At 36.3% G+C, this 14513-nt stretch overlaps 1 protein-coding gene across 1 annotated transcript; it reads right to left on the bottom strand.

Annotated features, from left to right (window-relative positions):
- Nucleotides 1-6: 6 nt before the first annotated feature.
- Nucleotides 7-13992, bottom strand: LOC115234132. The gene is made up of 6 exons (XM_029804911.1): nt 13718-13992; nt 5186-5288; nt 4786-5154; nt 4167-4436; nt 3671-3764; nt 7-1853 (listed from the first exon to the last, which is right to left on the bottom strand). Exons 1-6 carry the CDS (start codon nt 13990-13992, stop codon nt 514-516), a joined length of 2451 nt encoding a protein of 816 aa, XP_029660771.1. The 3' UTR covers nt 7-513.
- Nucleotides 13993-14513: the final 521 nt, after the last annotated feature.

The raw sequence follows: 14513 nt of genomic DNA, 5'->3' as shown, positions 1-14513 counted from the left end.
CCCTCGATAGCACTTTTTCCAACGATGCATTATTTAAAATTCTTGTCCTGGCAAGCCTATAATTGCACGGACAAGTTTTTGTTCTGTTAGCATACGTTTCGTTCGTTTTTATAATAATAACACTCTCGTAAAAGTAAAAGAGATATTGCGCATGTGTAATGAAGAAAGTGTAACACATAGGTATATAATAGCAAAATAATATTGCATAATACATACACATAACAATGTGATCGTGAGAGTATCTGTTGCGAATAAATCAGTTGCAAATAAATCATGTGACCTCTTTTTAAATTGCGTCGATTCTGCTTTTTGATCCCCCTGAAATCCTCGAAATTTGCATTTAGACTAATCAAAGATAATTTTCAGGAAATATTCTCAAATGTAAATTGGTTACAAGAAGCAAATGATCGAGTCTATCATCTCTAAGAGAGAAAGGCTGGCGACACTATGTTATATATTTATTGTATAATACAAATATGTATAATATATTGAATAGTGGCGGCGGACTGTATTCTAATGATGAGGAATGTAGCTATGTGAGTCTTGAGGACATCCCGAAGGTAGCAGACTCGATGTGTCCTCATCTGTGGAACTGCACAGCATCCCGACTAGTGTGTAATCTACGAAAGGTGGCAGATCTAAGTCAGCGGCAATCTGATCGCCGTAATTATTGACGGTTTCATGAGTTGGTCCGGTACTCGTCATCTGTGGCATCCGCTCGACGATCTCGCAAGTATAATGGCAACGGTCGTTGCTGGGATAAAAGAAAGTCTCGGGGCTGTTTTGAGAACGGAGGACAGACGTTTCCGCCACGCCGGAGTTATGGAATAGCCTCTCTGCGATTTCCGGAGTCTCCTGATTATCATAACTGCCTTGAAGTCTGTCATCCAAGTTTAATCTGGACGAGTTCTGATGAACAACGCGGTTGTGCGATTGGTTCTTGCTGTCGGCGTGCTCGAACATATGGTGGTATCCGTCAAAGGTATACGGCTTATCTTGTTCGGAGCTGCAATTACGTCGCGCCGTATCGTGTTGATCCTCGCTCTTCGGCTTCTGGTAGAGATTGTATTCCGTTCTACCTATAATCGGGGATTGACAACTGTTCTTGTAACATTCGACTTCCCTGCGTGAGGCCAATAAGTCTTCCTCCTTGACTTCAAAGCCTTCCAAATGTAATCTATTGTCTTGTTGATTTTGAGACCAGTAAGACTGTTCGTGCTCGTCCTTCGCGCTTCCTTCGATGAAGCTCTTTTGATTTTGCGATCTAGAATAACTCTGATAGTTCAGAGCATCATTCATAGATTGATTTTGATTCTTTTCTTGCAGAACGTAATGGTGCATCGTTTTTCTAGAAGGAAATCCATTGGAAACTTTCTCAGATTCGAAGCCGGTAAAATGAAATCTTTCGTCCTGGGACAGGCTCAAATGACTGCTGCTGGAATCTTCGCTAAGAAACTGATTCCAGTAGGTTTGATCGTGTTGCTTTACTTCGTATTTGATGGTACCGCTGCCGAGATCGAGCAGAGTTGGTGGTGAACGAGCCATGTCCTGGGGATTTGCAGAAAAATCCGGTCTCAATGGTTGATCCAATTGAAAGATCTCCTCCGGTTGAAAGAGATCCCCCGTAAAGGGATCGCGTGGAAAATCGCTGTAAGCCTCCTGAGGAACTTGATTCGGTAGACAATAACCAACAGTGTCCTCCTGCGGCGGAGCGTTCTGCATCCAGTAAGATCCGTCTGTGGAGGACAGTTGTTGGGGATATACCGTTGTCTGATGATGAGACTGCGGGTAAGACGGTATGGTAGTTTGTAGCGAACATATACACTCGAAGGGTGGACAGGAGCATGAATATCCTACAACAGCATCGAAAGAATGATTTATATATTTTTTACTATACGTTTCTTATATAATAGAATATTGATAATTTGATATTTACATAGATACATTTAGACAAATTATTGTTTTATAGATTAATATGATAATAATAATAATAATAATGCTTGGGTGGATATATATAATATTTAAGGATAAAATAAATAAAATTTCCATTATAATTATAATAAAAAAATTTAGGATATATAATTTTTTATTCATAAAAATTAAAAATTATTAAGAAAGTAAAAAGTAACTATAAATAATTATTGGTAATTGATAAAAGATTAGTTTATTTCTCGTATCTAATTACGTAAAAGTGTTGTTATTACACTCAAAGTCTGTGAAAATTTAATGCGTCTTATGCGTATACGGGATCCTAAAATTACATGCAAATTTAATATGAATCGAAACGTTATAGCGAGAAAGCTTTCGAAGAGTCGAGTAAAAAAAGATCGTGATTTTTGTTTCATATAATTCGCGCAATAATTTTTGAAATACAAGGATTGAAGCTAGCCAATCGCAAGCTGGGGTTAAGAGTGCGTTTCGAAATCCTATTCCCAGGGTAGAATAGTTTAATTAACCAATCAGGATACAAGGAGCAAAGATTTCTCTGTCCTGATTGGTCGATTAAACGTTACTGTACCCAACGAGTAAGATTTACGAACGCACTTTTACTGACGACTTGCGCGTGACGTTTGCGCAATATGTTTACGGTGGTTTCGCGCGCTTGAGATATTGAGATATTCATTAACGGTAGAAAGTGGTCACGGTCACGGTACAGTTTATCTTCATAATATTTCCAAAATTTGAAGTAAACAAGTAGTAATTTGCACAAATAATCCATTCCATTGTTTTTCAACAATATATGTTGGTTCTTGTAAGAATTCGCGTCTTTCGCTTAACGACGTGAGCACCGAGATTACGAGTTTCCGAGTATCGTATTCACTTTGCCATCGGGCATGTAACGAGAAACATCGATAAAGTCGAAAGTGTCGCGAATTAAATGTCGATCAATTTTAATTAATATTTACATGTATATGAAACAGAATATTGTGCATCTTCAACGTGAAACGTCAACCTGCTGTCGAAATGCAGTCGTCGAGAAAACAACCGTGTTTGGTAATTGATCATTTGTTTATAAAATTCCATAAAAAATTAAGTTCAAGTTTAAAGTTTCATATGTAATGTAATATGTTCCATAGTATGCTCACTATATCTTCATTTTAATGATACAGATTCTCGGACAAATTTAGGTTAACTTCTCCGGTAATAGAGAATTTCCAACGAAAGACCAACATTTACAAAGTTATAAATAATTGAGAAAGAAGAATGAATTAAACTTTACGATGTGACGAGATCAGAAATCGCAGGATTATATAATTTGTCTAATATTAAATAGATTTCCATTTTATAAATTATATTATGAACTAAATTATTATATGTTGAGATAATTAGAAATATACAGATAAATTATAATCTTTTCCTGTAATTTTCGTTAACTTTCGAAATGGACTATATATACTCTGTAATCTTTTTAAGTTAAAGTATAATTAAGTAAAAGTTAAAGTATTTATATAATAAATTAATGTGCCTTTTTTAATCGTGAATATATTTTTAGTGTGAATGATAGCTAGCGTAATCTCGCGAGAATGCTTACTTTTTTTAAACCCGCGCATTTGTCGGTAGATGCCGGTTTCCCGCTTCCTATATACATATAATACTTGCACATTTCAGTTAATGACGCCTATGTAATGTACATTCTACGTTTTGATTAGTAAGACATTAAAGTAATAACCTTTGTCAGAGATTAATGGTGGTGGCTGCGTTGTTCTCGACGGCTGCTCGAGTGTGTCCGTGTTCGACCTTTTAGTTCCTCTCAGTGACATTAACTGTAATGAAACACATGCATATAATTAATGTAATATAATTCGCTCATTTTAATCATAATTTCTCCTTTTTATCGATTGCAGGAAAGTGCAACCTTGAGCAATTTATCAGCCGGAGATTGCGGAATTCGAATGGAATCTCTTTGTGGTAATAAGTCACTTTTTTTTTACTTATAGCTATTATTTTTAGATGTAGCTAATTTGTGTTTCGTATATACGATTACATTATAAATTAACTGATAGCCACAATTGGAATTATTATTTTACAGTCCGATATAATTGAAGAAAGTATATATATATATATATATATATTGCTGTTCGTGAGATTTAATTCGGAATCTCGACAAAAAAATGGCGAATTTTTCGGATTATTTTTACGATCAAATACACAAAATTGCGAATTACCTTGGAGCCTAGGGCGGCTTCTCTCGCCAAAAGAACCGCTAATCCTCTAACCCTTCTGCCGGCACCCACGCTTCTTCTCGCCTCAGATGTGGACTTGGCTTCCGGTCGCGGATGATCGTGCTGGCCTTTGGCTTGAAAAAAGATCGCGTGCTCCGTGTGCCGCCAAAAATGCGTCACGGGATAACCGCAATGTCCACGACACGATAGTATCTCTAAACGACCGGTGCACTGCCTATTAGGGCATGGTTTGCCCTGTTGTTTCTTCCTCGCCTGCGGAAAAATCAAAAAGTAAATTGCGAGAGTGTCGAATTCGATGTTTTATTTTGTTATTGTACCGATTTGATTCTTAATTCTATAATTGTGGAATGTTGATGCGTAATGTTGTTTAATTACGCGGAATATTTATAATATAATTAGACCGCGTATAAATGAATATTGAATTACAAATATTACATAGTATCTCAGATATTTGTAAACATGATGAGCCCCGATGCGCTCGCGAATAAGCGGACGAAATTTTTTATCGCGAAATAAAATAAAATATCGGTGCGCGAACGCGTGCAACAACCGCGCGACACATTTTATCGGGATTTTTAAATTTATCGTTTCGTTCGTTTACCTTATCGCAAATCGCCGGTCGGAGGTGAACTCTTCCACCGCCGGGCAGTATGCACTCCTGAGAGCACACCAGAACGCCTAGACAACTCTTCTTAAGGATGCTCACGTTATGATTGTTGGTGTTCCTCATCGCCCAACCGGAGGCGTGTCTTCTCGCTTCCTCGCAATCCGGTCCGTAGACTCTCCTCACGTGTCCATCCGCCCATTCACACCAAGGATCGTATTCCACTACCTGACGTAAAATTTCATTTTCGATATTGTAAGAATACGGCTTGATCTCTACAAAGTTTTCATTGAATTTTTTGATCCAAGCGTTTGCTTTAAAAAAATTTATATTTCGCGCGATACGATTCGTCCCGACGATGAATACCGTATTGAAACATTGAAAAAAAAAAATTTACCCTCGGTACGTTCGAATCGTTTATGTCCCATTCTTGATGAGGATGTTGCTGTTGCTGGTTGCCGGCGACAGTCGCTGACATCGTCGGCGATCCCACGCGACTTCTACAAAAACAGAATAAATTTATGAAACGATAAAGCATCTATATAATATGTTTCGTAATTTTCTGTCTCTTTAATTTTTAAACTTTTTTATATCATTTAGACCTACTTTAGTAAATTGACATTTATATTTTGCAAATGTAAATTGGACTGTTGCAGTCGATCTTGAAATTCTATAGTTTTTTTTATTCTTTAGATTAAATTATTTTTTTTAAATTTAATCCAAGAATTAATTTATAACAGCACGCAATTGCGATTGTGCCTAGCAACTACGAGATACAATCTCGATTTATAGTATGTACCTAGCCGTATCTCGTGCGAATCTTGTGGTTCGTGGATAGTATGGTGTGACATGAAGCGTCTTTCCGGAACTCTTACATCCGTATATTACAATCGGATCGGAAAGATCGATCTTCGGTATAAAACTATTCTTGAAATTTGTCGAACTCGCGTTTGTATGCTAGCGGTCATGCATCTATCTTTTCCAATAATTGAACATTTAATGGCGATATATATATATACTTTCTTCAGTTATATCGCAACCAGTACGTTGTGTAAAATAATAAAAATATCGTTTTTTATCAAGCTTTATACGTTCCAATCAATAATGATAGTGGATTGCGACAAAGTTGTCTTTTTTATTTACATATATGTTTTATTGTTTCATTTTTATTTGAGCAAACCGCCATAGTTTTGATATCATTTTTTTACAAAGATTTGACATTGATCCTGGCGAAAATCTCCACGAAAAGAATAGTGTGAAAAGTACTAGATTAATTCCTTATTCGCGTATATTAATAATAATACACAGTTACATTAATAATAATACACAGTTAATTTATCACCAACTTTTGTTATTCGAGTCTTGCAAACGGTGCGAAAAAAAAAATAAAGAACTATATATAAATTCTCTTATAATTAATGTATTTCTTTGCATTAGCTCGCAAATCAATTTCTATCTTTTTCTTGTTGCCATTAAAGTCTGCGCTTATGATCTGTGGCGGCATATGCGAGATTTTCTCGTCGAAAAATTAACCGAGTATGCAAAGATTGTATTTCACACAAATAGATGAAATATATCAAATAGATTAAAAAAAAAAAAAAATACGATCTGTGAAAGAAATCCATGAAATTGTACAAAGCAACATGCTTGATTAATGATAGATAAATATTGATTATCGTAAGTATTTTAAATGATATTGATGAAATAGTTTGTCGTTTTTTCACAAAAAATATGTATTTATTGAGATTTAAAATATTATGTAAAAACTACAGAATAATTTAATTATAATACATAATACTACATCGAGTAGCAAACGAGACATTGGCACACACACAGCGAGTGTAATTTGCTCAAGTCTTTCGTTAATTTAACGGATCCGAATTTTTAAATATGCCGGTTCCCAAATTTACAATCGGACTTAATTTAATTGTCGTGTATATTTGTTGGGGATTTACGGGGCATTACAGATTGGTTTCCGCGGCATTTTTCTATGGGATTTGTAAAGGTATGCATGCATACATCGTTTCCGTCGGTTTTATCAAGTCGCGCTTGGACGTTAATAATCCTGGAACACCTACTCGGGAACGCCTCATCGCCCGGAGGTCCTGTCTTCAACGACGCGGACCACCTCGTGAATCTTTTTCATGTTGACACGATGAGTGCTGAGGATCCGCGCTTCCAATTACCGCGATTACAGCGGCCGCTAATCGCGTAAAGCATGTTTATTAATACGTTTTTCGACTCGACACAATGTGTCGTCTCGATGTTTTATTATTGCCTGAAATATTACGTTTAGATTTTCAATGGCAATTATTCGCACTACTTAGTACTTATGGTATAATAAAAACGATTGTTGGAATGACTTTTTACATTATATATTATCGTGCTTATATATTTTTACATATATTTAATATTAACTCTCTCTTATTCATATATCCTGTTAATATTAAATATATTAAAAATTCTATACAAATGTCACATTTATATATATGTATATATATATTGAGCATGCCGAATGTTTCGCCTAAATAAATTCGAAGAGGAGAATTTCTCGATTTTAATTAATCATTATAAAAAAATAATTCTGTAATACAGTGGCAATAGCATATATGTATCTCAGTTCAAATCACGATATTAATCAATGATATTGATATTTCGCTTAGGAAAAAGCGGCTGCTTTTTGTTATTCTATGTTCTATATCGTGCAATAATTCTAACATTCTTTATCGATGGTTCGTTATGCATAGCAAGGAAAAGCAAACACGCAAGGCGCGTTTATTATACATTACGTCAACGCCTCTTTCTCTCTTTCTCTCTCTCTCTCTCTCTCTTTCTCTTTCTTTCCCTTTCTTTCCCTTTTGCCTTAGGAACGACGGGGTAGAATTGAGCTAAGGGGCACGAGGGAGGACGAGGACAGTGCTAACGGAGAAAAGAGCGAGCTTAGGTGAATGATTGCCCGGATCGGTGATAAAGTCATCGCCTTTAGCTCCAAGTAAGATGATACATCGGCGGACGATGGTGCGCCAAGATTGTCCGGAGTCGAAGACGTACGCACACGCGCGTGAACATACGCGTGCATCCTCGAGTACCGTGATCCCTAAGAGAAAAAGATAAAAAGAGGTGAGAGAGAGAGAGAGGAGGAAAGAAAAAACGTCTTTGTCGCTCTTTCTCGATGGTATGGGTGCGTTGAGAATTTCAGATATTAAAGTAGATACGCGTCACGACAAGGCCACTAAAATATCACGAAGGGCATACTGAAAAGGAAGAAATTTCTCGGTCTGTCTTCGTCCAATTCTCTTTCTTTCTTTACCTCTCTCATCTCGTTTCTCCTCTCTCTCTCTCTCTCTCTCTTGATTTCTCTCTCATTTTCTGTCTCTTCTTCCTTTCCTTCGTTTGTTACTGTCTGTTTCTGTTTCCTTGCTGCGTTTGGATCTTTCCGCAAGATTAGCTTGCGAGTTAATCTTGCGTTTCTAAACAAGTTAATTCTCCGTTCTTTTAATTCGAGTTATTGCTCTTGTCATTATCCGGAAATATCACGCCGGTACTTGTGTTGTCTGGTTCGTAATTTTACGCTCTGTTCGTTTATATTTCGTAATTAACTCTTCATTGTGCATAAACTTGTGGTTAAAAAAATTAAAAAGGATATTTTTTACGCCATTTTATGCAAGAACAAGAACAGTTATTTGTGACGATAATTCTTGGATAATTTTTAAATGGACTTTTAGTAACATGCAATGTTCAAAGAATTATATAGCTCACCACTAAGAAAAAGAATAAAACTCTGCCAAAAAGTTTAAAATTTTTCTAAAAATAGAAATATATATATATAATTCGAAGAAATATTTTTGACAATTTTTTAGAATATTTTGAAAATTAATCAGATTGATGAAACTAGTTATGCGCTATTTACATTCAATCGTTTTATTTATACCATATCAATCCTGGCGGTATCTATTTATTAACGTAGAGTCTCTACGCATGATCTTGAATAGCAGAATGGAACAGTTGCGAGATAATGCAAAAAGTTTGATAAAACGCGTCGCAGCTCAATGAAACGCGATAGAACGAAAGAAAACCGGTCGGGCTGGATTTTTGTAAATCCGACTTTTTGCCGATTCCCGTGCATCGCTTCGAGAGCAGACCACTCTGATCCTGAGAGAGAAGGCGAACAAATGGCCGATAAAAGAGATAAGGATGCGAGTAGAATCATTGTCAGTTTGACGCGCCAAATTTAGGGAAGCACGTGGGTCGTCTTATGATCGTAGGGTATTGGTCCGCAATTAGATTGTCGCACGTCACGACATATGATGATTAATTCGTAATAGTACTCGAAAATTCTTGAGGATATATATATGATGCGCAAAAATTTATCGAAATAAGATTTTGATTTTTGAAACCGATATCGATTAATTATATATTTTTCGTAATTGTCGTTGATATCAGCCATAATAAATCATGAGATTCTTTCCAAAGTACATAATACAAATTTCGCGCAAAATCTTTTCCTTCCTAATAACAAATTAATATTGTTGAATTAATACCGCGGGTAAATTGTCAGCTTCCATTCGGCTGCCGTCGAATATAAAAGGATTCACAAGAAGGGAAAAGGAGCTCCGCGAAGGGGACCGCGGGTTCAAAGGGTCTTTCGAGGCAGCGGACAGGAAGAGAACGTTCTTAGATTCGAGATAAAAGGGGATCGCGTTTTACATTCGTTTAATCTGTCTTTGAGGTGTTGGCCTGTGATCAATGGCGAGGCGGCAATACAATCTTAATCGAGTTTTCACGAAGACGGTTGTCTTCTCTCCGATTTAGAATCCTTGACTATTCCTTTTACCTTGACTAATAAAATAAGCGTAAGGATCGAAAGCCTATTTTAGACAATTTATTGTCAGTAATTATTCAAATGAGAATATTTTATTTGCTTTTGAAAATAGTTTTTTGTGTTCTTATAATTTTATTACATTGTCTTTTTAACTACAATTCTTAAAATATTCTAAAGAAGATTTTTGTGTTGTTTAATTATCGTTATATATTTTTCGAGAGTACGAGTTATTTAAAGTGAGAGTAAATTAAAATTATTATAAGAAGCATTTTTGGTAAAATGATAAGTATCGAAGAAGCGCAACTTCTGCGCACTCGTACATTATTTGATAAAACGCGCATGTGTAAACGAGTGGTTTGCAGAACACCTTGCCTCCAATCAAGTCTCGTGATACGCCCACGTACCAATGGGAAACCAGCAAAATACTCATTGATTAGATACTAGCTACGTTTCTCTTTCTCTCCTTCTTTCTCTCTCTGTCTCTCTCTTCTCTCTTCTCTCTTCTCTCTTTGTCCGAAGAAAAAAAAATAATGTCAAATACAAAAATGGTTAATTCTTTGTATTTGTGTGGTAAACTAGTTCCGGAAAATTTGATGTCTTATAATATTTAAAATTAATTAACTAATCTTAATTTAAAACGGAAGAGTTCGTTAAATCATATCATATATTTTACATCTGTAATTGTAATTTTATTACAGTTACAGAACAAATATAAATTAATGAGAATACATTGTTATTTCTATTCGATTAATAAAAAATAGATGCTCGATCTATGAAATCAATCATGGATACTTACAAAACTACCATAGTCGATGCTATTTCGTAATTGATATCTCGGTGCTTTGACAGTCAAGTCACACGATAAACGATTCGCGATCACTATGGATGTTTTTCTAACGATTTATCACAACCGTGGAAAATGCGTCACTTCCGGTCACGAATGGAGCACGAGCGAATTCTGCACTTCACTACGACCTAGACACAGTTTCTTGGAGCGACTCAAAGTCTTTGAACATTTCGGTTACGATATCATGGAAAACAATCAGTTCTTCAGAATCTATCGTGTTGACAGTCGACCAATGTAGGAAAGTTTGTAGATTCATATTGTCGTTTCTCAGAATACTTGTGATGTTCAAACTTTCTTAATGAGAAGTGAATCAATCGAGATTTTCGTAGGCGGTCGCGAAATGTTGATTGATTTTGACGTTTGGTTCAGAACGAACAGATGCGTGCCGATGCGTGCGGCACGATGTCGCTGTGTGAACTGATGAAGCAACTCTACCATGGTGCAAACTAGCTGGACGCCAGGCACATTGTGCCCAGCAATACGCTAGTATATCTTGGTTGCCACCATATGTCGGCAGGCACCGCCTATGGGAGTGGTCGTGGCTAACCAATCGCCGGCTGTTTCTCTTTCGAGGGTGCCTAATCGACGATAACAACCCCTCTCGGGACCCACGGAGGAATCGATCACTGGAGGTTCCTCCCTGTGGCAACGAGATTTCTGCCAAACATCGTGGTCCAAGATTCCATCGTTTTATCCGTGATATATCTAAATTATCATCGAAAATCGAGATTATTCTTTTTTAAAAAATTTCTATTTTCTTATACTTCTGATTTGGAGATCTGAGAGAAATTCTAACACATATTCTATAGATAGATTTATTTTTAAGAAAAGATTGGTAAATATCAATAGAATTTTCTTAATTCATTATACATATCTAAGCTTACATATATATATGATGAATATGACGATGACTACGAATCGGTTGATTTATAATTACTATTATGAGTTATTAATTAGAGGAAAATTATTTTACGCTCGACAAATGTCATGTTTAAATAATCAATTAGATAATATTTATTTTTTAATATATTCGAAATTACCGATCATGAAAGAATTGTATGTTAATTGATTAATTGTGTGGCGATGGTCTTACTTCATAATCAGCTGGCAAGAGGGTGTTCCTCACAGAAATCTTCTATTTCCTACCTTCTCTATCCCTTTGCCTCTTCCAACCCCAGGTACCCGCATCCAAGACAACGGCCCGTTACGCTTCGATCGAACTCGAACCCACGACGCAAACATATCTGTCGAGGTAAACGCGTTCTCGAAATTGTGAAGTTGCGATCCCGGAAAGAGGACATACGATAAACATGCTCTGTGTCGTGAATGTATCGTTGCAACTTTTCGAGAGATAGAAGCATTCGTTTTGACGTAATTTAGTCTGCCTATACACATCGTGTAAACGTGCAATCTGCAATCTTTATCATTTTTTTCTGATAGCTTTCTGTAAATTATATAATAATATAATTGTGCCAAGTTATGCTTCCAGAATCTTCGTTTTACTGCTAGATAGCATAAAAAGAGATTTTAGAAACTCCGCAATATGTCTAGTATCGTTGACTAAATTTTCGGCATGCTTTACACAATAATGTCCATTTTTCATACTTTACTCATATAGAACGAGGTTTATCGTATGTGACAATCGACTTCCGCACTTTGCTCGCACGTGCGATTTGATCGCGTACCTTGACACGTGTGTGTAGCACAATGTCTTTAGCTTTACTTCCTACCACGTGCACACAGGTGCATGTTGAGCTTCTATACTTGAGCTTAGTCTTCAATTTTTTATATAATTCTTTTATACTGCGACAAAAGTGAGCAAAGCTATCACGAGTTTGCTAATTTTTTAATGATAATACTTATCTTACTTTTTTTCACACATATTTGGTTCTGATTATCTATTAAAAATATAAATATAACCAAATGTTAATATCAAAAGATATAAAAGAGAAGGTAACAAATGTAAGAAATATTAAACACATTATACATATATGTGTTAACTTAAGAAATGTAAATATATGCGCGGAATTTTCGGTAAGCTTTTTAAGATTAATTTCTGAAGATTATAATGTCGCTAGAATATAGAATAATTTTATACTGGATAACGTTTCCCTACTTCCTCTCCTCTCTCTCTCTCTCTCTCTTTCTTTCTCTCTTCTATAGATCCATTAAACATGGAAGGACCGGGGAATCGGTAGAGGGTAGTGACGGGGTTAGAGGAGAGAGAGAGAGAGAGAGAGAAACAGTTTGAGGCTGTTTAAATACAGAGAGTGTGCAATCAGGAGTGTTTGCTGCCCCGCGAGTGAGTGAGCGAGCGAGCAAACGACTGAGCGGATCAAAGGATAAACGTTGATGGGTTGGGGTGGCTGATAGCGGGCTGATTTGATTGTCGGCCTCCGCTATTGTCCCGAAACTGGCCTATTGTACGCCTCCGTGACAGTACACTCTGGTTACTTGCACACAGGTACCGAGCGTGTACCGGCGAATGCGTTCCTGTACATGACACTATCTCTCCGACGCTACGTTATGCTCCGTAGCTTCTACGTAATAAACGCGCCGTGAGATCGCGCGGCCGCTCTCCCTTCTCTCGTCTCTCGAGACAATTATTGTGAATTATTATGAAAGAAAGAAAAAGATCGTGCCCATTAGTATTTTTTACCAGTTCTTTCTGACAAGCCATTAATTCGCCTTGTCACTTTGTAGAACGTTCTTTATTGCATTGAAGAAAAATGAGTTTTTAATACTTTCTTCAACACATATATACATATGTTTATATATATACGTATATACATATATACACACACATATTTATATATTTATATTTAATAAAAATACAATATCAATTAAATTTAGCAACAGTCGCAATAATTGGGCGTTAAAGTTTTATCATTTTAATTTTTTCTTTATTTGTCCAATTTTTTTATACTTTTTATACTTGAGTTAATTTTATAAGTTGTTGCAAAATGACAATTTATTGTAGAATAATACGAAAAGGACAAATTTTCGGGCTTATCCGTACATCTGCCTCGCATTTGCATACAATGCTAGTCGCGTGCCCCAGCCAGCAACATTAGACTTTTAAATATTCCGTCACCTGTCAATTGTAACGTATACATATTCTTAAATATAATGTTTATTTAACGGTTATTTTTTCAATGTTTATACGAATAATAATAAGTAATTAAATGAGATACGTTTACATTTCCATAAAACTAAAAGAATTTCGCGTCCATATAAGACTTTTTTTATATCTTTCTCACACGTCGCACTTTGATGCAATTTCATTTACATTTCCGACGATCGCTCCTTTCAGCGACTCTTGAAAGCCAGATGATGAGAACGTCATAACGTCGGTAACCAGCTCACGTCTCCGGGCTCGTGCCGGCTGCTTCCGGTTTTTCAAAGCGATGCTGCCTTCTGGGCCCGAGATCTGATCTGACGTGAACTCCATAATCCATTCAGCACGAGTCAATCCTCCGCGGCTGCTTTGTAAATCGGTTAGGGTTACAAACTCATCCGATAGTTGAAATTGCATTTCTACAATATACACAGATGCGAAATCATGCTTTATTATATTACTATCGCGTTTCGTTAGAATTAATTTGTTTCGTTAGATAAATATTGACAAACTAATTTGCAAGGAAAAAATCATCCGTACGGACATAATATTATACTTGCTTATCGCTTACTTTGCATTTCAATTTTATCTGGGACAGCGATTTCCGCTGACGGAAGCTATGAAAACATTGCAGGCTTCATAATGTATTCTCAAAAAAACAAACTGATATCTATTGTTCCCGCGTTTAACCGATGTCACCCCGGAAAACGCGCCCTTTAGATAGATTGTGAAAAAAACCACCCCTTCTAATGTGTCCCTAGGGTATCTTGACATATTCTTTGGTCCTCGAGCCTTGATGGCGAGGAGTTTTCATAATCGTTGGCTAATCATTTTTCACATTAGCAAGAAACGCTTGAAAAAGAATTAGAAAAGGGTTCTCTCGTCACAGTTTAAGATTAATTTATTATTAATTTCTGTAAAGTCTTCACGATTTTTCG

The sequence above is a fragment of the Formica exsecta genome, unplaced genomic scaffold (genome assembly GCF_003651465.1).
Source record: "Formica exsecta isolate Colony F162 unplaced genomic scaffold, ASM365146v1 scaffold194, whole genome shotgun sequence".
Classification (NCBI taxonomy): domain Eukaryota; kingdom Metazoa; phylum Arthropoda; class Insecta; order Hymenoptera; family Formicidae; genus Formica; species Formica exsecta.
This window is presented reverse-complemented; position numbering and strand designations above follow the sequence as displayed.

Coding starts and splice junctions, on each gene's coding strand:
- LOC115234132 (XM_029804911.1), bottom strand. CDS start 13,992: ATGCAATTTCAACTATCGGATGAGTTTGTAACCCTAACCGATTTACAA. Junction 3,765..4,166: donor AAGCCGCCCTAGGCTCCAAG/GTAATTCGCAAT, acceptor GTTTCATTACAG/TTAATGTCACTGAGAGGAAC. Junction 1,854..3,670: donor ACCATTAATCTCTGACAAAG/GTTATTACTTTA, acceptor ATGCTGTTGTAG/GATATTCATGCTCCTGTCCA.